Raw genomic sequence first — 26,909 nt, forward strand, 5'->3', positions numbered from 1 at the left:
GATACATCGCATTTCTTCATAGGTATTTTTATACTTCGTTTATACAATATGATACACCTATGACTGCTTCAGCATAAGGAGTCTCAGTGGGAAAAGTTTATGTCTGTCAAAGGCGGGTTGGACTTCGTTCCTGGATGTGGCAGGAGCACCTGAACAACACTTTGCAATGGTGTGAACGCAATTTAGCATAAATAATGGATCTGTGACCTCAAACAGGTGCGTTGCAATGATGACGATTTTTCTCGCATTTACCGCTAAATAGATATAGAAGTTTTATAACGCTCTTTTCTGGTTGAAAGCTGGAAAGAACAAGCATAAACTTTGGTAGCTGGTTACATTTTACTGTTCCTATATTATCAAAAAATGGCCTAATTATTACGCGTGTATTACCGCATTGTTCAAGAAATTGCTAGTTCCATTATCTACCGTGAAACAGTCCTAATTGTAATTGCAGTTATGTTTGAACGTGGCACGTAATTGTTTCTGCAATCTACCAGATTTCGGAGAATCGAATCTATTAGGTGAAGCCAGGGAAAATACGAGTGCTTCATACCATCTGCATTAGGTTTACGGCCCGAACAGTTTTGCATCACCGAGTGTGCCTAGTCTGTGAAAAAGTCTGCTATTCAATTTTACTCATGAACTAATTAATAATGCTACGAAGAGGAAGCCGAATGCACAAATGTATGTACAACTATTTACATGGGGAAAAGAGTCGTCCTTTTGCAGCTCAGTAACAATGTCGCGAAAGACAGAAATTGTCACAATGCAAGTATCGGCATCCTGTTCATCGTTGTCAGGAGGATCGACGAGGAGCAAGACGCAAGGCAAGGTAATCGTCGCGCACGACTATAACTATGCTACCGAAATACAGCGATATGTTGGTGGCTTTAGCTGTCCAACGGAAATAAGCGTAGAAACAGCAATCTCGTGGATACACAAAACAAAACGACAGCCACTGGCTGGCACAGAGGGCTTTGGCGTAAAGCATGTTTGAATGGACACACAAGATTTGGATCAAAGGCCGACAGTGAAGCGTCACTTCAAAAGTTCCACGGTCTAGTTTTTCGGAGTATAACCTTGGCATCAAGCAATGAGCTGGGTGGGGGCAACTAGGCGTAATGGACACCATCGTGGATCAGTGAATAATGACTTTCAGAAAGAGGCAAATATATTATGCACGACACGATCACTGTCTTTAAATTCAAGGTCTATTAAAAGCATGAGCCAATAAGTGTACATGGACACAAGAGAAAGAAGGTAATACAGCTGAAAGTCGACGGCGGTTTGGCAAAACGAGCGATCGCATGCGCGAGGCGTAGTGCTGGGACCGTATAACGTAAAACTATTCCCATATGCTTTTAATCCAATCTCCTGACGTCAAATTTGCGTAACCGCCGACGCAAGCATCAGGTGGCGACCCGCAGGGTTTTCTGAACAAACCAATCAAATGCTCCCCTGGTTCACAGGAGGTCACTTCTGTTTGCTTGAAAAACGAATAACATTACCTGCACTGAGCGGCTTGTCTTTTCTAATTGGCTCACCAGAGGCGAGGAGCATGCTCAAGTGTAGAGGGATTCGATGGGGCCGAGCCACTGCACTGAATATCGATAACCGTATGAAGAGGATGGTGCCGGCGTCTGCGATTGGTCCGCTTTCTCCTACTTGCGGTGGCTCGTCGACAATCGCGGCGGCATGCAACGGAAGTTTAAGAATGACGCTAAAACGGATCCTCAGCAAAGAAGAATTGGCAGTACGAGGTCGTAAACGTGCCGAAAGTTCACGAAAACGTTACGCGGTTACGCAAAAAAAAGTTATTACACGCAAATAAACTCCTGCTCTCCGGCACGGGCGAGAATCGATCGGGGGCAGCCATCTTTTATTCCTTTAGGAACGGGGCAGCCTGCGCCTATTCAGAAGAAAATTCAGTTTGTTGAGGCATATTAATGCATCTTTAACGCATACGCGTCACTTTGACGCGGTCAGTTTTTACGGTTTTGTGACGCCGCGTGAGAGGCAGGTGAAGTGGGTGTAGCCCACAAAATTTTGGCCAATAACCGAGGGCTAATGACAAAAGGCGCCACATCAGAAATAACTATTTTTGTTTTGTTCGGTCAAATTATGCAAATTAGTGCGTACACGTCATATCAGATGGGGAGCTATCGTGGTTTGTGTGTCGTCACGTGACATACAGGTGAAGTGGGGGTGGTTCAACAAAGTTTTTGACCAATCGCGGTGGGCTGATTGCAGAATTGGAATAGAAAAGTTTGGAATAGTTTTACGTTATAGCGCCCCTGCATTATTTAATAAAGCAACCTTCTATCTAGTTACAGAGAGACCGGTCACACAAAACTAGACATGTTTCAATATGAAAAGCTTTGCACTTTCTTGGGTGCTCTGATTTATGTGGCTTATGTGAATACAAATGTTAGTGAAATCTATTCAGCCATAATTCGACTGGCAGTAACATGATACATGGAATCTGGTTGTATCTTTCAGGCAAACTGGAGCGTTCCCTGAGGTCAGCATTGCTACAAGAGCCAGTCTGACATATGTAAGCCTTGCTACAATATAGCGGGTCTTCTTAAACAACACCCTTATAAAAACGAACAAAGATAACTGTATGCATGTTAATGTGACCAGCTGCCCCACCCTCGACTTTTCAAGTATTGGGAGCATAAATGCTACCAAGCTCTGAATTTATTTACTGTAACCGCAGCAATCTCCAACTGTGAGGAGAGCCGTCCCAATTTTATTTGCTGGCTTTTTTTTCTCAAGTACTTTGCGTTCTGCCTCTGTCACGAGAAGAACCAAATGGCTATAGTGCTAATAATTAGGAGGGAGGCGTGTAGTACAATAAAAATTATCAAATAAAGTAGGAGTTAGAAAAGGAGAAAATTAAATATAACAAAGTGGTAATTTAAGTTAATTGATATGGCAAACATCAAATTTATGTTGAATAAACAAGCTGTTCTTTTTTTTTTTTGATGTGCGCAACTTCCTGTAGGACACTAATGCGATATGAAATTCACACACCGTACATAAAAACTCTTTAGCACTCTGAGGCTCCTCATTCATAAGGGAGCTGGATTCATTCAGTAAATATGCATAGCCTTAACAATCATTTGTTTCATATAGCTTGTTTAAAGCTTTTGATAATAGCTTTTATTTCGATAACAATTATACGGCCGCTTGAGACACAACAATACCGCCGCCGCCATTGCTGCGCAGCACCACTGGACGGCGCATGCTCGGCTAGTGCGCGGCGAGTTAGAGGTGCCCTCAATAGTGACAAAACGAAGTCAGCACACCGTCCATACTACGCTAGATCACCTCGCTAGTCCAGCCAGAGAAGTACTCAGCCTTCCGTTGCTGCCACAGCAGCACTGTAGGCGCGCCACTGACAAATGCACTAGCGTTCCTGCTCTGAGTATACAGTGCCGTGAGCGAAACTGACAGTAAACGCCATGCTAACGTTATCTAATAGTTTGCTGGGGGCTGACTAATGCAGGTGATTGGCCGTTGGCCTCAACTCGCGCACCAACAAACTGTGACGCCTGCAGGGCCGCTGGCGACGCTACTCGTCAGGCCTGCGCTGTGAGACGCCTGGAAGCTGCCAGACTACTACTTCCTACTATCTAACAGGATCTGCATCGGGTAGTTTGTCGTACCAGCAAAAAGCACCCGTTTTGCTTAGGACACTGTCCGAAAAGAGTGAGATATAGATGTGGTGACAGAGAAGAGGAAAGTCTCACGACCACGCCGTATTTGCCTAGCTCGTAGCTAATACCAGAACATGCGTCTGCAGTATGCGGGAGAAGACGAAGGGACGAAAAAAACATTAGTCATTCCCCTCTGTGAAGTAGGATGACCAGCGACGCTGTTGGAAACCACCAGAACTGATCAGGGTGGTATGCAATGCTTTATGGCTTTGAGTAGTAGTAATAGTGCTATATTAGAGTAACGGTACAAATGGGAATAATTGTAATTTTGACAGAGCACCGGGCCTATAGCGGTGCTGCAACGACATTGAAATCAGTTGTTAGGCTGGTGATTTTATATACGAAAACCTAGGGACGTCACACCCTATGGCGAAAGCTGGCGGTACCGTGGCAGCTTGGGCAAGAGTAATCTTTACCGGAAAACGTTTGCGAGGAGCGCCACTTGCTTCGCATTGCTATCACGAGCGCCTTATCATCAATTATGTGGTTCAAGTTCTTTTTTTAGCTTGTTCTTTATTCAGACATATGCTGTTCTGCGCGTTGTATGCGTCATTTTCTGTTTTTTGTCCCCTCCTTTCTGAAGAGTAGGCAGCCGTTGTGGCCCTTCCAGTGGCAGTTGTCCGCCTCCTCCTCGCTTCGCCTTTCCGTCAAGAGCATATATGTTTTCAAAAGAAAACAAAGTATTTATGCACTGTTCCCTGCACTTTGGTGAGGGCAAGTTGCCTCTGCGTTAAGTGATTGATAATGACAGTTTTCGACATGCTGTTCTGTATGGTGTATGCGTGATCCCAAAGAATGTAAGCACAGTTGGCTTCCTGCTGCGGAGCGTTTGGAGCATCTGCCTTACGGGGCTACGTGGCTATTACGATGTTTGCATACTTACGGGGGTATGAGCCACTGATGATGATCGTTTTTGTTCACGGAGAACAAAATTACATGTAACCGTAGCCATATATAGCTTCGCTGTAAAAACGACTGACATAGCAAGGAACGGACTTTCCGGAGCTGATAGGTCTGCTAGCGCAAGCTGCTGACCGAATGCCTACAGGAAGTGAAATTTGGGCGAGTTTGTAAGAATTCATACTTGACTTCAAGCGCAATAAGCCTGTCCCCGTTTATTGTAATCGTTCACTGTGTCCTCGTTCACTTCTCTTTATGTCCAACTATGGTCGAAGAGTAAACGCAATGACGAATCCTGACGAATTGATTTAGCTAGCCAGGCTACAATGCGCCTTATCTCGAACTCGGGTGCCTCCACGCGGCCAGGAGAAGCATTCCACGGCGCAGACTGAAAGGCCAAACACGCGGTGCTGAAGAAATATCGCTTGACGCACTGTAGCCGAGTCATTGCAGCATAGCAACACATGTATAGGCATCTCAAGTTGCGCGAATTGGCCGCAGAAGTGTGATTTGGCGACACCAAGGCGTACCTCTGGTCTCTCCCACACTTGCAGAAGGTGAAACTATCGGAACCACATTAATGTGTTCTACCGGCGGTATCAAACAAATGTCAAAAAAGCACAGTTTCTATGCAGGCTTTGTTGAAAAAACTAGCGATGGTGTAATAAAGGTCATCTCTACGACCACATGTACAGCCGACTTGGAGCATCTTAGACATTAGGAAAATTTGTATTTTGCGAGTTTTTAATGTCAAACACGCCCCACGTTTGATAGGTTTCGCTGGTCGCGGTATGCACCTTCCGCTGGGGCACTCCTTCACGGACCGAAATGCCACCGATTTCTGAGGGCTCACGCACTTCGCGTTGCCCAGCACAGGCAGATAAGTAGTGAATGAGTTGACAAGGGATGATAAGTAGTGATATTGGTCTCATCATGGTTGATAATGGTTCGACGCGGACTTTTAAGGTGCGAAGGGCAATAAGGGCTTATAATGGTCGTAGCAGCTCTGATAAGGTTGTTAAGGACAGATCAAGGTTAGTTAGAGTCGGATCGAGTCGACTAAGGATGACAAGTATTCATAAGGGTCGGATCATGTGCGATAAAGTTGATAAGCACAGATCAGGGTAGATAAGGATTTCATCCATTACGATAAGCGTGATAACAATTTATAAGGATTGATAACTCCGTTACATTGATAATGACCCATAATAGTTGTTAAAGGTTTATACTCGTCTGATCACGTTTGATAAAACTGAAAATGACACTAGGCTGGGTAGAGATGAGCAAGCAACACAATGATTACGCATACTTAGACAGCTCCAGTGGAGTTGCTGCAGTCTCTATAAAGAGAAGCTTTATATTGGTTAGGCGAAACGAAGATGAGTCTGCGCCTCTGTACACAAAAATGTGATCATCAGCACTGGCTCGACCGTCGTCGTCATCCACAGCTAGCTCTTGAGCTAGCTGTGGAAGACGCTAGCTGTGAAACCGCGCGAACACGCTCGTGTGCCTACCGCGTACATCGGCTTCCTCCACAGCTGGCTCCTTTGCCGCTCATCACTGCAATGTAGAATTTTCCTTCTCTTCTGTCGTCGTAATGGGAGGCCGCATTTACGTGGGCGTGAGCCAACGCTTAAAGAGGTATGATCCATTCGTTGTATTACGTAACTGCCAAATCGAAAATTGAAGCAATTTTTTTTTTAATCTAACGCGTCAATGGCGGGCGGATACTGCTGACCAGGCCACCGAGCAAACGCGAGACATCGAACGCAAACAACTGCGGACTGCGGGCATACTGCGGCGCCAGTTATGGACACAGGGGCCACGCGTTTCAGCTTCGCTCATTAATCACGGTTAATCGCTGTACGGAGTGCTGGGGCGGCAATTCTTTTCTTCACACTCTCGTGATTATGATGCCCACGAGATGACGAGGTTGCCTGCTGACGAAAAGATGAATGATCGTTGTTTGCATTGGTGACGACAATGGTCGTCATCAGCATTAGGGAACGGACGGACATGGACATTCACGTGCTACCAACGTTCTTGACAGAACGTTACACCAAATGCAGATTTCATAACTATTTTGCACTTTTGCAGAACAAGGGTATTATCGTAGACAAATTTCGGCAAATACTCCATAGGACTGAAAACGCAGACGATAGGACCCTTAAAGGACCCTTAGCACCCAACTTGACCCTTAAAGCTAGCCTGAACGGAATCAACACGTGATGCTTTCAAGCATGACCTGATGACACCTTTTTAATGCGATTAGCAGTCTCAGGATACATCATGCACTTTCCGATGCCTTTGTTTGAAACCGTTTTCCTTACCACGAATGCGCATGACGGTACGCTTCGGTCAAAGAGAGACCGCTCCCCAGCGCTGCTGCAATATGACCCGCCGACTATGCGGCAGAAATTGTATTTCGCATGACATACGGGTGTAGGAGGGGCCGTCTATCCATACATTAACAGTTTAACGGTACCGGGAAACGATACGGTTTCCTTGCTTTCGAACTCAGAGCTATCTTTCACAGTGCTCATAGAGAAACTTGTCAGCTCAAAAACAAGCAAACCTCCCCGCAATACAGGGATAAAACGATTGCGTCCACAAGCAGCAACACAAGCTTGAACCGAAACAAGACTCCTCGGCCGCAAGCAGCATCGCATCTTGCCGTTTGCCTTGCCCCGGCCAAAGAGTGTCCAGAGTGCCCAGGAATTCGAAGAAGACAATTGGCAGCGCTCGTAGAATCGTCATGGCGTATCATCACTAATTACATATTCATCTAAGGAAAGAATGCGAATTTTATTATCCTAGGCAATAGCCTTGAAAAAATGAGGTGCCGCCAATTTTAAATGCGTAAGCATTTCTATGCGAACCCAACGAGGAAACCCGTCCGCCGGTCACGTAAGCCGAATCAGTATAGAGGAAGTAATGTATAAAACTTATATGTATAAAACTTATACAGGAAAGGAAAAATACATTGGAAGCGGTGAGTTTTGAGCCTACGACCCAACGTTCAGCAGCGAAGTGCTTACCCAAAGGACTAATCAACCACACTTGCAGAAGGTTAATGTATCTGAATCATATAAATATGCTGTACTGTCGGTACAGAACAAACGTCAAATGAGAATAGCTTCTATGGAGACATTGGCGAAAGATTTGATGCTGATAAAACAAAAGCCATCTCCAGTACCACATATACAGCTGACTAGGAGCATTGCAGAGACAAGGAAAATTACACGAGTTTGTGAAAGTTTAATGTTTGACTTTCAGTATTAGCGGGATGTGCTTTCCGTTGGGGGCGTTCCTTCGCCTTCCGAAATGCCACTGATCTCTCATATCTGATGACTCATGCGCTTTGCGTCGCGCAACACTAATATAAAAGCACTGAAGAGATGACAAGGATGAAAAGTAGTGATGAGTAGTTATATTGGTCTCAGCACGGTTGGCAATGATTCGACGAGGATGGATAAGGTGCTAAAGAGAAAAATAGGCTTACAATCATCGGATAAATTTGATAGGATATGATAAGATGAGATAAGTGTTGTATTTAGTCTGATCAGCTTTATAAAGGATGGCTATAATTAATGAAGGTATGGTCATGTTGATAAGGAGAGATAAGGGTAGATAAGGATCATATTGCCAGCGATCAGGTTGATAACGACTGATAAGAATTGATAAAGGCCCTATGGAGTCACATAAGGTTGATTACAAGCTATACGGGTTGATAAAGATCAGAAATAGTCCGATAAGACCTGTAACGATCGATAAATGTTCATAACTGTTTATACCGGTCGGATAAATTTTGCGAACATCAATAATGACACAGACCTGCGCGGAGATGAACAAGTGGCGCAACACCTACGCATACTTAGACAACTTCAGTGGAGCTTCTGCATATTTTTTTGGAATGCTGAGCGTTCTGCAAGCATTCCGAAGTCATAAGCTATGGGGTGCATATTGACTCCTCGACTCGGCTGGTTATTGGGCCTGTTCAATAACATGTGCTACTGAACAGTCCTTTCGCAATAAGAAAGTAACAAAACGATGTAAACCCGTTTATCCTAACTTTGTTTGGGAAAAGGGTAAGGGAGACCTAGTACAGCGAAGCTGTTTACCTCTGATATGTATTCCCCGCATCCGTTCCAGGGGGGGGAGGGGGGGCGGGGCGTGAGGACGGGGTAGCCTGGTTGGCTTCCATCCCTGTCTCGGCGCGTGGACAGGACCGACTCGCGGGGAGGGAAAGCAGACTTCAAGCACTTCGCCAACTTCCAAACGTACGTTCAATACCTTGGATTCAATATATATATATATATATATATATATAGGAAACTGCACTTAGTGTAGAAGTTGGCCTTTCTGCGCTTTATTTCTATCAAATCCTGTTTGACGAATAATGAGAGGGGGCAAATGTGCTCAATGGCCTGCGCTCCTGTGGTTATACTGTCACGCGCGACAAAGGCGCCGGCGCGGATGCATCAACGGTTGCGGCAGATGCATGGTAGGTGCGGTCACCGCGGCGGCGCTTGTGTTAGCGTAGAGAGGTACCGTATGAATAATGTATTATTTCATAATGTATGTTGCCTAAACAGTTTCGCTGGTAATCCATCTCTATGTGATTGTTGCGGCCCCGTGACTTTTTTTTCACCTTGGTGTCACACCGAATGAAGATGTTTGGTAGTAGATAATGTCTGAACAGTCCTGGGAGGCCACGAATTGTGCAAATTAGTGATAGGGGAAGTTTTCTGTTCACTGGAATACATTTGGCGCACAACTTCTTATTCCAATACGTGTAGCTATATGCTTCTTGCTCAATGCGCACTCTGGCTTCATTTTCTTCACTTAACTTCTCCCTTCACACAAGGTTCATTATGTTGCCCGTTACTTGACTTATCTGTATGGGATATACAATGCTTGTGCCTGTTTATTTTCTTTGCTCTGTAGTGAAACCACCCTCACTCAATGAACACTCTGATTCCATTCTGTTTTTTTTTATAATTTCTCCTTTCAAGTGCTGTTGTTTCCGACTTCTTAAATTGTTCCTACTTCCTCGGTATGTCTATTGGGTATCTACGCAGTGGCATGTAGTAATTTGGGGCAGTCGGGCTATAATATTCGCGTACTCAGTGGCACATGCACCGCAAACCCAGTGCGTCAGATACCCAGTGAGACACATCCAGTTGTCGAAATTGTTGTATAATCGCCAAGAGCGTAGCAGCCAGCAACCTGCACTAGGCAGAGGGGAGAACAGAAAAAAGCATGGCTTAAAAATCTTTCCTACTTACGCTCATACTTAGGTAGCGTCCCTGAGCGATAGTTGCAATTTTGGTATGTAATAGTGACACAAACAAAAAATTTGACGTCATTGCATGAAATACAACGTGTAAGGAAAATTACTTATTCTAATCGGCGTGTTCGCGAGAGAAGATACTCTCTGTCACAGTCCTTACTTTTGCTCTCCGTTGATCCATATTTTGTTTCCTGAATCCAGACCCCACTGCAGAATGGCTCCGTGTTCGCTTTCGTTCAGCTTGTCAAAGTAGGACCTTGCCTGATCTTCTAAATTTACTGATGCAAGAAGCACTAAAAGGAAAAGAAATAGAAATGACTGTATTTCATTAGCAGTTTTCATACCGGTCTTAGTGATGTTCACATTAAGGAATGTTAGAAAACTGGCGACACTGCGGAAATCGCCAACTGATATTCACCATTGCTTTCCACAATATTATTTTCGATGCAGCGCAGCATGCTTGCGTGCCTAAAAAGTATTTTAGCTTATAACACTCAGTAAACATTACGAACACATTACATATACTGTAGTAAGTCCCTCGGCTTAAAGTGGCCCTGAAACACTTTTTATCGAAGTGGAGAAAGGCATTTGAAGTGAAAACAGGCCATTTGAGCAATACTTCGCCGCAAAAAGTACTTCAACGCGTTCAGCAGAAGCGGAGTTATTGGCATTCAAACACCACATCCGCTGTGATCCCGTACCTTCTTCAATGCGTTGCACTGCGAAGGCAACGGCGCAGTGGGGCGTGCGCACAACGTCCGCCTCACGAGTACATTATTACAAATGAGCATCCCATAAAGACAGCAAGAAGGAATAGCAATGTGATCAAAAAGAAGAAGACTGAGAAAAATATGCACGAAATTCAAATATATCATCCTTATCTAAAGCAGTTCAATCGAAGTTACGACTTTAATAAGAGCGTCTAAGTTATTCCATAATGTTAAAAAATATATAAATACAGTTTGTTTACCATGTTACTATGTATCTTTTAAAAAAACTGTATCTAGCGGAATGCCACCTTTGCACTAGGAATAATAAAAATTCAAATTCGGCAGTGCCTAAATGATGTCGGATATATTAAACCATAAAAATATAATAAAAATGCTGTACACATCTAATATTGTAAATAAAATCAAGGGCGTATGGTAAACCGTTAATCCACAAGCAATACTGCAATACCGTTCTCACGATGGCCGTCTACAGTAAGGCGATTGGAATCCAAGCAATGTAGTGGCTCACCGTATAATATGTACTGGTTCTTCTGAGAGTTCCATTGTCTCGGCTATATGCATCCTTTCATATGACATTTGCTTGCGCGTGTCCGCTATGTCTATGATGGCATGACCCTGACCGAGTGAAGACCATTGGATGATGACAAAGGAATGGCGTCGAGGGAACGATGAAGGTGGTATGACGATAAAGCATGGAAGTAGCTAACACAAGAAATCAGATATCATTCGCAGAAAGATGAAAGCTAATAAACAAAAGGCAATCAAACGATAGTAAAAAAGTGACAGTCGGAAACAACGCAGAAACAGTATAAATTAGAGAATACATGAAACTCAGTGAAAACGAAACTTGGCGTCGGTAAAACAAAAAGTTACGGCGCAACTCATACCACGGTTACTGACCAGCCTAATGGCAATAACGGTCAAACAATGTAGCGATAGACCATATTCCTGAAGTTACATTTTTTTAACACATGTAACAGTATGCTTTAGCTGTTTGTAGCTTCAGCAGTGTGTCAAAAACTTCATTATCGTCCCACATCACTGTGCACCTCTTGCCAAGGTCGCCCACGAGCATGGACACATGACAACGAATGCATGACGCCGACGCAGTGATGATGAAATGACGGACGAGTGGGAGTGATCGAACGACAACGGCGTGTAACGACAACGGCATGACGACGATGAGATGTACATTCCTAAATCATGGCCATAGAGTAGCGACAACAACGTAATGACCACGACATGAGGGCAATGAGTTGACTACTAATGTGCGGCGAACATGGCGTGACCGCGCCGTTATGAGCAAAGACCGACGAATCACCGGGAATGACGGCGATGATACGATCAAGACGGCATGATAACGACAGTATGACGAAGGATGCATGATAATGTATATGTGATGACGACGGAATGACAACGACAGCATAACAATCGTGGCATAATCATGATTGAATGACAACAGCATAATTTCGGTACGATGCCAAACTGCGAGTTACATTGGTAGCTTCACGAAAGTTCTATGACGACGGCATGGCGGCAGTGGCAAGACGACACTGAAGTGGTGACGATGGTGAAACGACAGCGTCACAACGACGGCATGACGAGAGCCAGATGTCGTAGTTATAATAATGACGGCAGATCGCGATGGCATATCTTCGACGGTTTGACAATGAATGTATGCCGACGATGGCATGTCAACGGGATGAGGACAATTGAAAGCCAACCAATATATGATCACAATCGTCTGACCATGACTGTCCAAATATCACTATGACGACGACACCATGATGTGAATCGGATGACAAAATATGAGTGACGAATATGGCACGACCACAATGGTATGACGAAACAGCATTATGAAGCAGTAATGATGACGATGGGGGGGGGGCACAACCAACACGCCATGATGGTGCTATTATGACAAAATATGTACGATACTGTGATGTGTGGTGCGCGACGTGGTGCGGGGCTCGGGACGGTCGAGAGCAGACGACGCTGAGTACACGCGCGCCGAGCTGGAAGGAGAAAAAACGACGACGCCGAAGAGCGCCCGGCACGTGAACGCGCGGCGCAGGAAAGACAACAAAAGGAAAAAAGCAACCAATTAGAAAAGACCACGGGGCGTCGGGCAGCCAATCAGTAAATGCCAAATCGGCCAGACCACGAGAAAAAGCGTGGTGCGCTGGCAGAAGGGGGGCGACACGCAAGAGGACACGCAGGGAGCCGCCGGGGAGACGCCAGGAGAGTCCCAGGGAACGACGGCAGGAGGAGGTCAACCACCGGAGCGGGCGTTGAAGACGGGCCGTCGGGTTCCGGACCCGAGCCCACCAGGACTTCACCCGCCCGGGGCCTCCTGCCAACCTGTTCCTGTGCGTCGCCCGTCTACCTGAGCGTGCCGTCGGCTCCTCAAGGCCGGTGAGCTTTTGCGCCAGTGGGCAGGACGGGAACAGTCGGGCTTCGGGCCCGAGTTCTACGCCAGCTGCCCGGCCAGAACGCCACCCCCGTCTGCCGTGCCGCCTGCTGCCCGAGGCCGGCGTTCGAGCTTCCGTGCCCGTGGGCGAGAGGGGAGCAGTCGGGCTACGGGCCCGAGCTCTCTGCCCGGCCGGAACGCCGCCGCCGTCCACTCCTGCCACCCAGCCGCCAGCGTTACCTCGCCTCACCAGAGCTGGCGCGCTCCCGGTACCCGGTCGGTCAACCTATGCCGCAACCTTTGGTGAGACCGGCGCCACCCCTTCTGCCAGCTTGTCGCCGCGTTGCCGTGTCGAGGCTGCGACGCGTCCCCGCCCTCGTGGCAAGCCTGAACTCGCACCCTCGTTAACCTCGTGCAAGCCCTATAAGAGCGTTCCTTACCGCAATGTTTTTTTTGAGTGTGTATTTCAAGCATGTTTTCTGTTTCTTTTTATTTGCTTTATGCTTCTTTTGTGTGTGATTAAAAGTCTTTGTGTGTGTGTCCAAACCAACGGCTTCGTCCTCAATTGGGTTCTCGGAGGCTCCGCCTAAGAGAACCGCTAAAACATTGAGAACACGAACCTTTGCCCATAAGTGGGTCATCACAAATTGGCGTCCGCGACAGGACAAAGCCGTTCGTTTGGATCCTTCTTCTAGCGGCTAGGAACTATGGCTAGCGCACGAGACTTGTTAGCCTTAGCCGAGCGCATGGGGCTAGAAGGTGCGGAGTTGAGGGAATGGATAAACGAGCAGGAAGCGCGTGCGCGAGAAGAGCAGGCAGAGGAGCGCAAGGCTAGGAGGGAGGAACTTGCATTGGAGGAGAATAACTTACAATTGCGGCTAAAAGTCGCAGAGGCGGAAGGCGCATATCTGGGCAAGAAACAGCCAGAAATTAGTCTGTTTGACTTAGCCACCGTGGCCCAACGATTGGGTTTGCAGGGGGAAGACTGGCACAGGTGGGTGCAAGACAGGTGGCTGTTAATATGCGAGAAAGCTCAGAGGGAGTGCGAAAGCCGAGTGGCAGAACAGGTGGCTGAGAGGGCACGCCTGGAGGAGGAACTTCGCAGGGTACGCGTTCGCATCAAGACACTCGCGGATGCTTGCTCCGAGGGGCCAAGATCCGCGGTTGAGGATGCAGCACAGCAGTGCATTGGCGACCCTAGGGTTCCCTCCGACATGGCCTCAGGCCTTGGCGAGAGAAAACGGTCTCAAGGAGAGACAGTCTCTCAAGGAGAGACGACTTCTGACCACGCCATTGTAGGCAAAGATACTGTTAGGTCACAAGACAAGAAGCAGATTGCTTCCGTATATAAACCAATGCTGCGTGGGCCTGGCGTAGGCGATGACTGGTTTGTGCAAGGTTCAAAGCTACGATGCATAAACATGGTTGAGAATGAAGTGAGAACTGAACACTTCAAACAGGCTAAATATAGTACGTCGGAGTGTTTGCGCCAGGGTCAAGATGGACCTGAAGATATCAGGGATCCTGAGGAACCAGGTTCGGTTTCAACAAAAAGTATTGAGTTGTCCTTGCTGCGTCCCTTTAATTCAGCAAGGGGAACTGCTTGTGACCCTATGCGCATTTGGGAGGGCTCAGGCATGTGTACCCAACCAACGTATGGCTTTAAGGATTCAGAACATTTGTTGGGCTTTCATGAACTCATGTGTGGTTCGACCACTGGCATTGATGCGGCAACCACGCATTACAAGGTTCACTACATTAGAACACAGGCAGTGACTCGGTCGAAGCCATGCACAGACATTAATGCCTGGAGCGATATGGTCACGGACCGGCCAGTGCACTCTGACCAAAAAGATATACGTCTAGTCCGCCTCATGTTCGAAAGGGTCACCTGAAGGAGCCGATGCTTCGCTTATGGCTCTTCACGGACTTGTGACCTCGGACTTGGTGACTTCAACTTGATTGTTTATAGAGTGTGGTGTGATAGCCTCTGGTGCTACAGTTTTTATTCTTTAGAGTTGTTGTGGTGTTTGTGAGTTAGTGTCTTTTCCATTAATGGTCTTTGATCTGTACGCTCAGTGAATTGTGTAACTGTGTAAATTGTGCATTGAAACATTACCGTGCGTTCTTGTGAACGGACAATGACTGTACTGTTGTGAACTATGTCGCGCACTGAGCGGCAGTTTTTCTTCTGAAAAACTTGTTAAAAAAGGGGCTTATGTGATGTGTGGTGCGCGACGTGGTGCGGGGCTCGGGATGGTCGAGAGCAGACGACGCTGAGTACACGCGCGCCGAGCTGGAAGGAGAAAAAACGACGACGCCGAAGAGCGCCCGGCACGTGAACGCGCGGCGCAGGAAAGACAACAAAAGGAAAAAAGCAACCAATTAGAAAAGACCACGGGGCGTCGGGCAGCCAATCAGTAAATGCCAAATCGGCCAGACCACGAGAAAAAGCGTGGTGCGCTGGCAGAAGGGGGGCGACACGCAAGAGGACACGCAGGGAGACGCCGGGGAGACGCCAGGAGAGTCCCAGGGAACGACGGCAGGAGGAGGTCAACCACCGGAGCGGGCGTTGAAGACGGGCCGTCGGGTTCCGGACCCGAGCCCACCAGGACTTCACCCGCCCGGGGCCTCCTGCCAACCTGTTCCTGTGCGTCGCCCGTCTACCTGAGCGTGCCGTCGGCTCCTCAAGGCCGGTGAGCTTTTGCGCCAGTGGGCAGGACGGGAACAGTCGGGCTTCGGGCCCGAGTTCTACGCCAGCTGCCCGGCCAGAACGCCACCCCCGTCTGCCGTGCCGCCTGCTGCCCGAGGCCGGCGTTCGAGCTTCCGTGCCCGTGGGCGAGAGGGGAGCAGTCGGGCTACGGGCCCGAGCTCTCTGCCCGGCCAGAACGCCGCCGCCGTCCACTCCTGCCACCCAGCCGCCAGCGTTACCTCGCCTCACCAGAGCTGGCGCGCTCCCGGTACCCGGTCGGTCAACCTATGCCGCAACCTTTGGTGAGACCGGCGCCACCCCTTCTGCCAGCTTGTCGCCGCGTTGCCGTGTCGAGACTGCGACGCGTCCCCGCCCTCGTGGCAAGCCCGAACTCGCACCCTCGTTAACCTCGTGCAAGCCCTATAAGAGCGTTCCTTACCGCAATGTTTTTTTGAGTGTGTATTTCAAGCATGTTTTCTGTTTCTTTTTATTTGCTTTATGCTTCTTTTGTGTGTGATTAAAAGTCTTTGTGTGTGTGTCCAAACCAACGGCTTCGTCCTCAATTGGGTTCTCGGAGGCTCCGCCTAAGAGAACCGCTAAAACATTGAGAACACGAACCTTTGCCCATAAGTGGGTCATCACAGATACGACCTATGTGACAATGACATCGTCACATAGACGTGACGGTTGTGGCAATGAATATGATGGCATGACAAAAGTGACATAACTAAGATAGCAAGATTATGAAAGAACGACGAACAATAATGACGTCAAAGTATCGAAAGTGGCTTGATGACGACGGAATGATGGCAGTGAGATGACGATTCCGAAATGACGAATACATTTACACAGAAGTGTGAAGGCAATGACTTGACGACAATGGTACGTCGACGACGGCATGATACGAGTCGGACGTCAAAGTTACAATGATGGCGATGGAAGGACCGGGATGAGATACCGACGACGGTATGACCATGAATACATGACCATGATGTAGCGATAACTATGGCATGACAACAGCAAGAAGACAAAGAGATGACGACTACTGTATAATGTCAATGACGTGACGATGACTGTTTCATGAAACCTGTATAGCGACAATGGCGTGATCACGACGGCTTGTTGAATGTCGTATGACGAAGCTGTAGTAAAGTGGATGGCACGAACGCGACGGCATTACAACGATGGGCTACATCGAGTTACGATAGCGGCTGTTTGAGAGCATGACAACAGTGGTAGGTTTTTTATTGAATGACTACAGTATGATCACAATGAAATGACGAAGAATAATTGAAGTCGATGGAACGGTGACGTTACTGAACTGATGAAAAAAAAACCACAGCATGACGGCCACGGGATGAAAACGACTTTGTTACGACCGTGGCATGATGATAACGGCATGAAGAGAGGCAAATTACCAAGCTGGAATGACAATATAGCGACCATGACGGCATCACGACGCGGAACACATGCCTAGTGGTTTATGGTAATAGGCAACTATGATCACGGGGTTGGAGACGAAGGGGTGACGACGCCAGCATGACGACAGGCAAATCACGATGCTGCAATGAAGACCATTGAATAACCACGGCGGCAGAACTACAATGGTGTGACGACGAATGCATGATGATTGTATGACGATGATGACATGATGGCGACGGCATTGCGAATGCCAGATGACAAAGCTGCAATGACGGCGACTCAACGACCACGACGCCATTACGACCCTGAGCCCATACCTTATGGCCCTAGCTTTGAACAACTTGGGTCACTGGCTCGGGCTACAAGACGTGATGACTACGCCATATCGAGAGTAAGATATTACGAGGATGGAATGCCGACATTGAAACAACCACGACGCCATCACGACCAGCAGCAGATAAAGAGGGGCTCAAGAAATGTAGAACTTGGGCCACAGTTGCCATAAAAGAATAGGTAATATATATATATATATATATATATATATATATATATATATATATATATATACACAGAGAGATAGGCTGAAAACGGCCAAAGTAGGCAAAAAATGCTATTCCCATTAAAACGTACAGATTTGAAAGATAAGCCGCGCGATGTCATCATCAATCTCCCTGATATAGTGAATGAAGCAGAGAAAGCGAGGGACAGATACAAGCTTAAATGATCAGCTAAAAATCTTAGCCTCGCTCTTCGCCTTACATGCTACTCCAGGTGTTAGGTGTTGATTATTATACGTACATTGGTAAAACCTTACCAGCGCATACAATCAGATGCACACACGTATAAACTGTAGAGATATTAACAGTTTCGTGAAGGCTTGTGGCCTGCAAGAACGTTGGCAATGCTTTCTTGGTGCTTAACGCGCAGATGGTGGTTTGCCGTGGCTGTACTAAACTAACCTGTACAGTACACAGAACAACCACGCAGTTTTCATTGGAAGTAGTCATGAAAAGAATACACAAGTTGTATTCGTTATTAGCGATGGGGTCTCAGGAGTTTTGCAAGGAAGCCAGGGAGAAACGGCTAATTGAGATATAGATGCAGTCGATTTCATCAAAGTCGCAAAGGCTGGCTTCAGGAAAGTGTTTTATACAATGGATTAAATTCAGGTCGCGAATAAGATAATTGGTGAATTTGAAGAGAACAAAATGGCCTCTAGATATGGCTTTTATGGATTACGAGAAAGCATTTCATTAGGTAGAGATATCAGGAGTCCTGGAGGCCTGGTGTAAAGAAGGATTGCAAGCATACGTGAATACCTAATAAATATCTATGTCGACTCCACAGCTATATTATTTGTGCTCCAGAAAAGCGAAAAAAAATTCAAATAAGGGGTTGAGTAAAGGATACGCAATCTCTCCGAGGCGATTCACTGCATGCCTAGAAGTATTCAAGTTTTCGATTGGGAAGGAATAAGAGTGACGATCAGTGGCGAATATCTCAACAACCTTTGCTTTGCAGGTTACATTGCCCTGATCAGCGACGCTGGGGATCACACAAAACAGATGATTGAGGACTTCAGCTGATAAAGTATAAAAGTATGGTTGAAGATCGCCACGCAGAAGACTAAGATAATGGTCAATAAACTATCAAGAGAAGAAGAACTTAGTCACAGGGGGTCCTAATCAGCAGCAGGAAATTTATAGAAGAATAAAGATGGGATGTAGCGCATACCTACAGCATTAGCAAATCTGACCGGCCGCTTACTAATAGCGTCGACACAATAGAAGAAGTGTACAATCTTTGCACTCTAGTGGTACCAAGGTATACAGCAGAAACTTTCAGGTTAACAAACAAGTTCAGGAATAAATAAGGCACTGCGCAAAGAACAGTGGAACGAAAAATATTATGCCTAAAGTTAAGAAAACAAGAGCAGTGTGGTGTGAATTAGCGAACAAATGGCTGTAGCCGAGACTCCTCTGTACACAAAGACGTAAAAATATGAATGGGCAGGCCGTGTATTGCGTATGGTAAATTAATAATGGTCGCTTATAGCTACAAAACGGGTGCCTAGGGAAGCGCAGTCGTAGATGGAGGAAAACTGGATAGTGTGGTGAAAATAGGAAAATCGCAGGTAAAACTTCGAATCAGCTAACTCAAAGAAAGAATAAATGGAGATCGCGTGGGGACGCATTTTGCCTACAGTACCTATAAAAATACGCTGATAATTATATAAACATGCAATGTGTTAGTTATCGTGTAACCACGTTTTCATTTTCTCATATAACACTACAGTTCATCACGAAAGGAAATCGAACAATACCAGATTCCTATAACGTAAAACTATTCCAAAATGTTTTTCATTTCAATGTCCCGACGTTAAATTTGCGTAACCGCCGACGCAAGCATCGGGCGGTCACCCGCTTGGTTGTCTGAACAGACCAATCGAACGCTTTCCTCGTTCATAGGGGGTCACTTTTGTTTGCTTGAAAAACGAATACCATTGCCTACCCTAAGCGGTTTTTCTCATCTAATTGGCTCACAAGTGGCGAGCAGCAGGCTCAAGTGGAGAGGGATTCGATGGGGCCAAGCCACTGCATTGAAAATCGATAACGCGATGAAGAGGGTGGTGCCGCAGTCTGCGATAGGTGCGTTTCCCTTTACTCTGCTTGCGGTGGCTCGTCGACAATCGAGGCGGCATGCAACGGAAGCTTAAGAATGACGATAAAACGGATCCTCTGCAAAGAAGAGCTGTCAGAACGAGGTCGTAAAAGTGCCTAAAGTGCTCGAAAACATTAGACGACCACGCAAAAAGTTTTATTACAGGCAAATAAACCCATGCTCTTCAGCAGGTGCGAGAGCCAGTGCCTGAGCGATCGGCGGCAGCCATCTTTTATTCCTTTCCGAACGGGGCAGCCTGCAGCTATTCAGAAAAAAAATCAGTTTTGTTCGGCATATTAACGCATCTTTAACGCGTACACGTCACTTGGACGCGGTGAGTTATTGCGGTTTTGTGACGTCGCGTGAGAGGCAGGTGAAATGGCGACAGCCCGAAAACTTTGGACCAATAGCAGAGGGCCGATGGCGAAAAGACATCGAATCAGAAATAACTATTTTTCTTTTGTTCAGTCAAATCATGCATAATAAATGTGTACACGTCATATCAGATGGGGAGCTACCGCGTTTTTCGTGATGTCGCGTGACAGACAGGTGAAGTGGGAGTGATCCAAAAAAGGTTTTGACCAATCGCGGAGGGCTTATTGCAGAATCGGAATAGAAGTGTTTGGAATAGTTCTACGTTATAGCACCCCAGTATACATTACAATATTTCAGGGTCACTCTAATTAAATTTGGTCGGTATTTCTATAACTGTCCGCAAATTTTCATTCAGGGTTCAGGGATATCGTTGATAATCTGTGTGCGCAAAAACTAGACAGAGATAAAGAAGAACAGACCACCACAGGTACTAGCTATAGCACCTTTGAACTCGGTGTAGTATTTGAGCCCTTTTATGGACACATCAAGAAAACATTGTTTTGTGCTCGTGGCATAACGAGTCGGTTCTTCGTCAGGCATTTTTTTACTTACACTAAAATCTCCAAGCTCAGAAAGATTTTGCACAGTGGAAAGTCAGTTAATCCTGTATGTCTCAATATCCACCTGCAGAAGTTATTCAATAAGGGGTCTGTATGGCCTGATTTCGAGCAATTAGTGACTGACTGTAAAGTTATTAATGGCAAGGCCTATGTACTATTATGTAAGCAAACCAGTATATGCAGGCTTTTATGTTTTTAATGCATTTATATGTAGCCGTTGTATGAGATGTTGTCTCAAAGGTTTCGTGGCTTGTCATGTCTTAAAAAACAAATGCGTCTTTGAAAACAAAACGCACCGAGAGAGAGACGTCAGTTTTAACTATATGCCGCGCATGTTAGCATGATTATTCGCCTGACATGCTACTCCAGGTGCTGGGTCAATATTACGACACAGACAGTGAGAAACACTTAGCAGAACATACAGATCCACCAATAGATATATATATACACACACACACACACACACACGCACACACACACACACACACACACACATATATATATATATATATATATATATATATATATATATATATATATATGTATATATATATATATATTGTAAGGAAGATAACGAACGTGCGCACAGAGTCAGCAGCATCGGCAGCATCAAGCGCGCAGCAGAAGCTCGAGCTCGGGAATTGCTCGGTGCATCGTAGAACCGGCGGTCGCAACGAACCTCACTAAATCTGCTTTACAAGTGGTGGAGCCGTGCGGGGTAACGTTGTACTCTACCATCCCGGAACTCCGTTCTCGGGCGCTACCCTCTGCCATGCCGGACGCCGACCAGCAGACTCTTCCACCGCCACCCGTCCCTTGCCCTGGCACCGTTCGCCAACGAGAGCCTCCCATCTTCAGCGCAACCGACGACAACGATGTTGAAGAGTGGCTGTCGTCCTACGAGCCGGTGAGCGTTCATAACAAATGGAATGACTCAGATAAACTGGCTTACGTATCCTTCTATCTCGCGGGCGTGGCCAGTCTCTAGTTAATAAATCATGAGAGGGATATCCGAACATGGTCGGCGTTCAAGACGTCGATTAGAGAAGTATTTGACCGACCCGCCGGCAGGAAACTCCGAGCGGAGCAGCGTTTGCGTACACGCGCACAAGACACAGGTGAGACATCCACCAGCTATATAGAAGACATTCTAGATTTGTGCAGGCACGTGAACGCTGCCATGACGGAAGCGGAAAAGATCAAGCACGTCATGAAGGGAATCGATGATGACGCGTTCCAGATGCTTTTGGCCAGGGACCCACGCACTGTTGGCGACGTCATCAGCTTGTGCCAGAGCTATGATTAGTTGCGTAAGTAGCGAGCTCTGACAAGGCGACATCCCACACCAAATGCGACGTCACTCTGCAGCCTGACCACCGGCCCAGAACAAGCCTCCCTGATAAACCAAATCAAGGATTTCGTCCGCGAAGAAGTTACATGGCAGCTATATCTGGTGTCCGTTACTGAAGAGTCTGCCAGCACTTTGCCGTCTCATCTCCGTAACGTGATCCAGGAAGAGGTCGCGGAAGCGCTGCCGGCTGTTCTCCAGCAAGATTTCGTCACTACACCACTCACTTATGCTACGGTTGTTGCAATGGCCCCTAGCACTGTTCCTGTTGTGTCGGCGATAGCGATACAGTGTTGTATCTCATGTCAGTGGGTGACCAGGCAAGGGATCAAACAGGAAAACGGTGTTTATTACCCGAAGCTTACGGGCTCCTGGTTACATCTAGGATCAACGGTTCACGCACATAGCAAGACATTATAAGTACTTGTGCGCACATGCGCACTAACAGCAGTCTGCTTATCAGGCGCGCTATCGCCGACACAACACTTCCTCCGCTTTTATTATGAAACTACCAAAGTTCACGTTCCTGCTTGGAACCTATCAGGTGGTCGACGATTTCTAATTGGGTAGCGTCGATCCTCGTCACCCCGTGCGGTGTCAGCCTGCGACGTCGGTGGTGAGAGAGAAACACTAGCTGGTGGTACTGAAAAGGCTTGTCCCGATCCGGGGTCGCTGTGTGGCCCCACGGTGAACCCATCGCCTTCAACGGAGTTTTCCGCAGCTGGTCCCGATCCGAGGTCGCTGTGTGGCCCCACGGAGAACTCATCGTCTTGAACGACGTTTTCCGCAGGCACTGTCGTGCTTTGAAGCAACTGGTTCTTGTGACGCCGCCACTCCAAGCATCCTGAAGGGGTTGATACACGAACCTTGAAAGAGACTGGTCCAGTCTGGGCCATTACTACTGCTGGCATCCATTTTGGCTGTCCCCTGTAATTGCGTGCGAGAACATGATCACCAAGAGCGACTTCGCGCACTCGACATGGTCGGTTCACCGTCTGTTTGAACTGTTCGTAAGCCACCCTCTCCCCCACCACAGGTTTGAGCACGTCAAGGCGCGTACGCAAACGTCGACCCAACAACAAGTTGGCCGGCGCCTCGTGCGTTGTAGCGTGAGGAGTGTTCCGATAGGCGAGCAGAAACTTGTTTAACTTTACCTTCAGTGGTTGGCGCGTGTCATCCTTTCGCAGCGCATTCTTCAGAGTTTGCACGAAACGTTCCGCGAGCCCATTTGCACTAGGATTGTAGGGTGCTGTTTGCACGTGTCGGCAGCCCATCTCTCGGACGAACTGTTTGAAGTCCTGTGACGTGAATTGTGGCCCGTTATCCGACACAATTGTCTCGGGGAAACCGAAACGTGCAAAAACATCTCTTAAACACTGAATTGTGGCCTCTGTAGTAGTCGACGGCATCACAAAAACTTCCGGCCACGTGGGCATCGACCACTATGAGAAACATGGATTGTTGAAAGGGTCCTGCAAAATCAATGTGTATGCGTTGCCACGGCGCTGTGGGCCAGGACCACGGATGTAGTGGTGCTTTGCCAGGGGCGTTGCGTTGGTCTTGGCACTTTGCACATGATTGAACCATACGCTCAAGATCCGCTTCGATACACGGCCACCAGACATAACTTCGCGCGAGCGCCTTGCTGCGAACTATACCTGGGTGACCCTCGTGTAGCTCTTCCAAAACTGCACTCTGTAGTTTTGCGGGGATGACTACTCGTGTTCCGAGCAATATGCATCCTTGATGCAAGGTTAATTCATTGCGCCTGGTGACGTAATGTTTCAGCCTGTCTTCACTGACGGATCTTGGCCAACCTGTACTTATGAATTCTTTTACTTGTACCAGCTCGTTGTCGCGTTGCGTGGCACGCGCGATTTCTTTACTCGACACTGGCAGGGAGGCCAGTCGCAATGTATAAAAAGTTTCTTCGCTTTCTTGCGTCTCGTCCTTGACATAGGGAAGCGGCAACCGGGAGCAAAAATCAGCTTCGGCGTTATCGGCTGACTTCTTAAAGAGAAGGTTGTAGCTGTACGCCGATAACGTCACTGCCCAACGCTGTAATCGCGCAGCTGCAATAGGCGGGATCCCAGTTGTTGGTCCCAAAATTTGCTGTAACGGCTTATGGTCCGTGATTAGAGTGAATGATCGACCATAAATGTAGTAGTGAAACTTCTTTATGCCAAAAATTATGGCCAATGCCTCTTTTTCAAGCTGGCTGTATTTCTTCTCCGACTCGGACAACGTGCGCGATGCGAAAGCAACCGGTCGAGACCTACCGTCCTCGAAAACGTGGGAAAGTACGGCACCTACTCCGTACTGCGATGCGTCACAGGCCAGCTTCAATGGTCTATCCGGGTCGTAATGGGCCAGCACCTGTGGTGATGATAACATTGTTTTGATTTGCTCGAACGCTGCGCGGCAGCGGTCGTCCCAGCACCACGAAGTGTCCTTCTGCAAAAGCCGGTACAAGGGGTTAGCGACAGTTGACAAATTAGGTACGAACTTCCCGTAATAGTTGACGACACCTAGGAAGGACTGCAGTTGCTGCTTTGTTGTCGGTGCAGCAGCTTTAATAACTGCCTCAATTTTGTCCGGTGACGCAGCGATTCCTTCCGCACTTATTTTGTGCCCCAGGTAGCAGAGCTCGTTTTGAAAAAACGCACATTTTTCTTTCTTCACCCTGACACCTCGCTCTGACAGACGTTTCAGGAGAGCTTCTAGGTTTATCAAATGTTCTTCAGCGGTTTTTCCCGTGACTAGAATGTCATCGAGATAACAACACACTCCGCTCAGGCCCTTCAGCATCGTGTCCATTATTTTCTGAAAAATACCTGGCGCTGACGCAATTCCGAAAGGTAGCCTGTTAACTGTAAACAGACCCTTCTGCGTGTTTAATGTCAAGTACTTCTTTGACTCTTCCGCCATGAATACCTGCTGGTATGCCCTGTTCAGATCGATCTTCGTAAAATGTAGCCCCCCGGCCAGCGCTGCCAGTAGATCATCTATCTTAGGCAGCGGGTAGTGTGTGATGTCAAGTGAAGGGTTTATCGTCGTTTTATAATCCCCACATAGGCGTATGCTGCCATCTTTCTTTATCACGGGCACTGCGGGCGTGGCATACTCCGCTGTATTCACTGGCGTGAGAATTCCTATTTCAACCAATTTTGCTATCTCGGCTTCTACAGCTGACTGCAATGCGAACGGCACATTCCTTGCTTTTAGGAACTTCGGCCGGTGGTCTGGTTTGAAAAACAGCTCGGCCCGTTCGTCTGTGATAGCACCTAACTCATCCTTGAACAGAGTTTCGTACTTGGCTAGCAAGGAATCGAGCCTTTCCTTCGTTCGAGAAGACGAGTCAAACACTGACCTTGAGATGTAGTTCAGACCCCAAATGCTGTCCCAGTCTAGACGTAGTGTGTGTAGCCATTCTCGTCCTAGCAGTGGTGGTCCTGCTTGGTCGACGAGGTAGAGCGGCAGCTGCGCCGTCCGTCCACTATGCTGCACGTTGACAACCGCGACGCCACAAGGTCGGACGAGTGCTCCGGTATAGGTGCGTAGGGTGACGTCAGTTGATCGGTAGCTGGTAGAAGGAAGCCGCTTCTTGAACTGCTTGAAAGGCATGATTGACAGTGCAGCTCCCGTGTCGAGTTCCATTTCTACCGGTGCATCATTTATATTTAGTTTAACAAAAATGGGAGCGCGGCTGGCAGCCCCTTGTTTGGAAATGCTGATAGTCGGCTCCTGTGTCACAACTTTTAGCGTTTTCAGGCTCCGTTTTTTCTTATACCCGTCATGACATTGCCTGTTGCTGCTCCGACAGGCTCTTTGAATGTGTCCTTTCTTCGAACACTTAAAACAGGTATCGTTAATGTGAGGGCATACTGCATGAGTGTGGCTCGGGGAACCACAGCGGTAGCAAACTAGTAGCGGCTTACCAGCTCTCGTTTGCACCTCGTACAGATCAGCATGTGCCTCTCTACTATCGTCTTCAACTTTGTGCAGCTGTGTGGCCAATGCTTCCACGACTCGAGTCTCGGCGACATTCTTCCGGGCTGCTTCCATGGCCAGAGCGCGGTCCACTGCTCTCGAGAACGTCAACGTGTCGCCCTCGGTAAAAAGTACTCGCTGCACGTCCTCACGGAGCAGTCCGCACACGAACCGATCCCGCAGCGCTTCGTCTAAACTGGCTCCAAACTGGCAGGTCTGAGACAACTTGCGAAGTTCGGCAACATATTCCGGCAGGGGCTCACCTTCATGCTGTGCTCTGCGGTAAAACTTGGCTCGTTCGCCGATTACGGACGGCACTGGGGCCAGGTGGGCGTCCAAGGTGCTCTTCAGCTGTTCGAAACTTTTAGCCGACGGCAGGTCAGGTGCCGTCAACGACTTCAGCAGCCCATACGTTCGCGGGCCGATGATGCTGAGGAATGCGTGCACCTTGTCGCTGTCAGGAACCTTGTTGACAATCAGAAAAGATGTCAACCTCTCCTTGTATGCCGTCCAGTCACTTGCGGTAACATCAAATGACTCCATCTGGCCAAGCTGTCCAGTCGACTGCATTGTCGCTTCTTTGTTATCCATGCACAGACAGCCGCAAAATCAGCATTCTTCAAAGTCCAACTTGGAACAGAGGCTGACTTTGAAAAGACTTGCCTTCTTCACCAACTGACAGCGGCCTTCGGTCCCACCCTCGTCGCCAGTGTTGTATCTCATGTCAGTGGGTGACCAGGCAAGGGATCAAACAGGAAAACGGTGTTTATTACCCGAAGCTTACGGGCTCCTGGTTACATCTAGA

At 47.5% G+C, this 26,909-nt stretch overlaps 2 protein-coding genes and 1 long non-coding RNA gene across 4 annotated transcripts in view; 1 reads left to right on the forward strand and 2 right to left on the reverse strand.

The window, feature by feature from the left end:
• LOC142579795 (uncharacterized) overlaps positions 1–26,909 on the forward strand; it is a 152,022-nt gene that overhangs the window by 71,699 nt on the left and 53,414 nt on the right. Inside the window, exon 2 of the long non-coding RNA XR_012827447.1 lies at positions 2,500–2,554. This is a non-coding gene — a long non-coding RNA (uncharacterized LOC142579795). The remainder of the gene's footprint in view (positions 1–2,499; positions 2,555–26,909) is intronic.
• The window catches only part of LOC142579793 (uncharacterized), a 54,700-nt gene that overhangs the window by 1,787 nt on the left and 26,004 nt on the right, over positions 1–26,909 (reverse strand). For both annotated transcript variants that reach the window (XM_075690366.1, XM_075690365.1), the window contains exon 5: positions 10,076–10,208. In XM_075690366.1, coding sequence (XP_075546481.1) covers positions 10,076–10,208 — 133 coding nt within the window. The remainder of the gene's footprint in view (positions 1–10,075; positions 10,209–26,909) is intronic.
• On the reverse strand, positions 22,513–26,432 carry LOC142579791 (uncharacterized). Its single transcript, XM_075690362.1, has 2 exons — positions 25,485–26,432; positions 22,513–23,041 (listed from the first exon to the last, which is right to left on the reverse strand). Exons 1-2 carry the CDS (start codon positions 26,177–26,179, stop codon positions 22,633–22,635), a joined length of 1,104 nt encoding a protein of 367 aa, XP_075546477.1. The 5' UTR covers positions 26,180–26,432; the 3' UTR covers positions 22,513–22,632.

This window comes from Dermacentor variabilis, chromosome 4 (assembly GCF_050947875.1).
Source record: "Dermacentor variabilis isolate Ectoservices chromosome 4, ASM5094787v1, whole genome shotgun sequence".
Taxonomy (NCBI): domain Eukaryota; kingdom Metazoa; phylum Arthropoda; class Arachnida; order Ixodida; family Ixodidae; genus Dermacentor; species Dermacentor variabilis.

What these genes read in the sequence shown, in the direction of transcription:
- LOC142579791 (XM_075690362.1), bottom strand. Translation starts at nt 26,179, where the DNA reads ATGGAAGCAGCCCGGAAGAATGTCGCCGAGACTCGAGTCGTGGAAGCA. An exon ending in GGTCTGAACTACATCTCAAG is followed by an intron (nt 23,042 to 25,484) that starts GTCAGTGTTTGA and finishes ACGCAATTACAG; the next exon opens with GGGACAGCCAAAATGGATGC.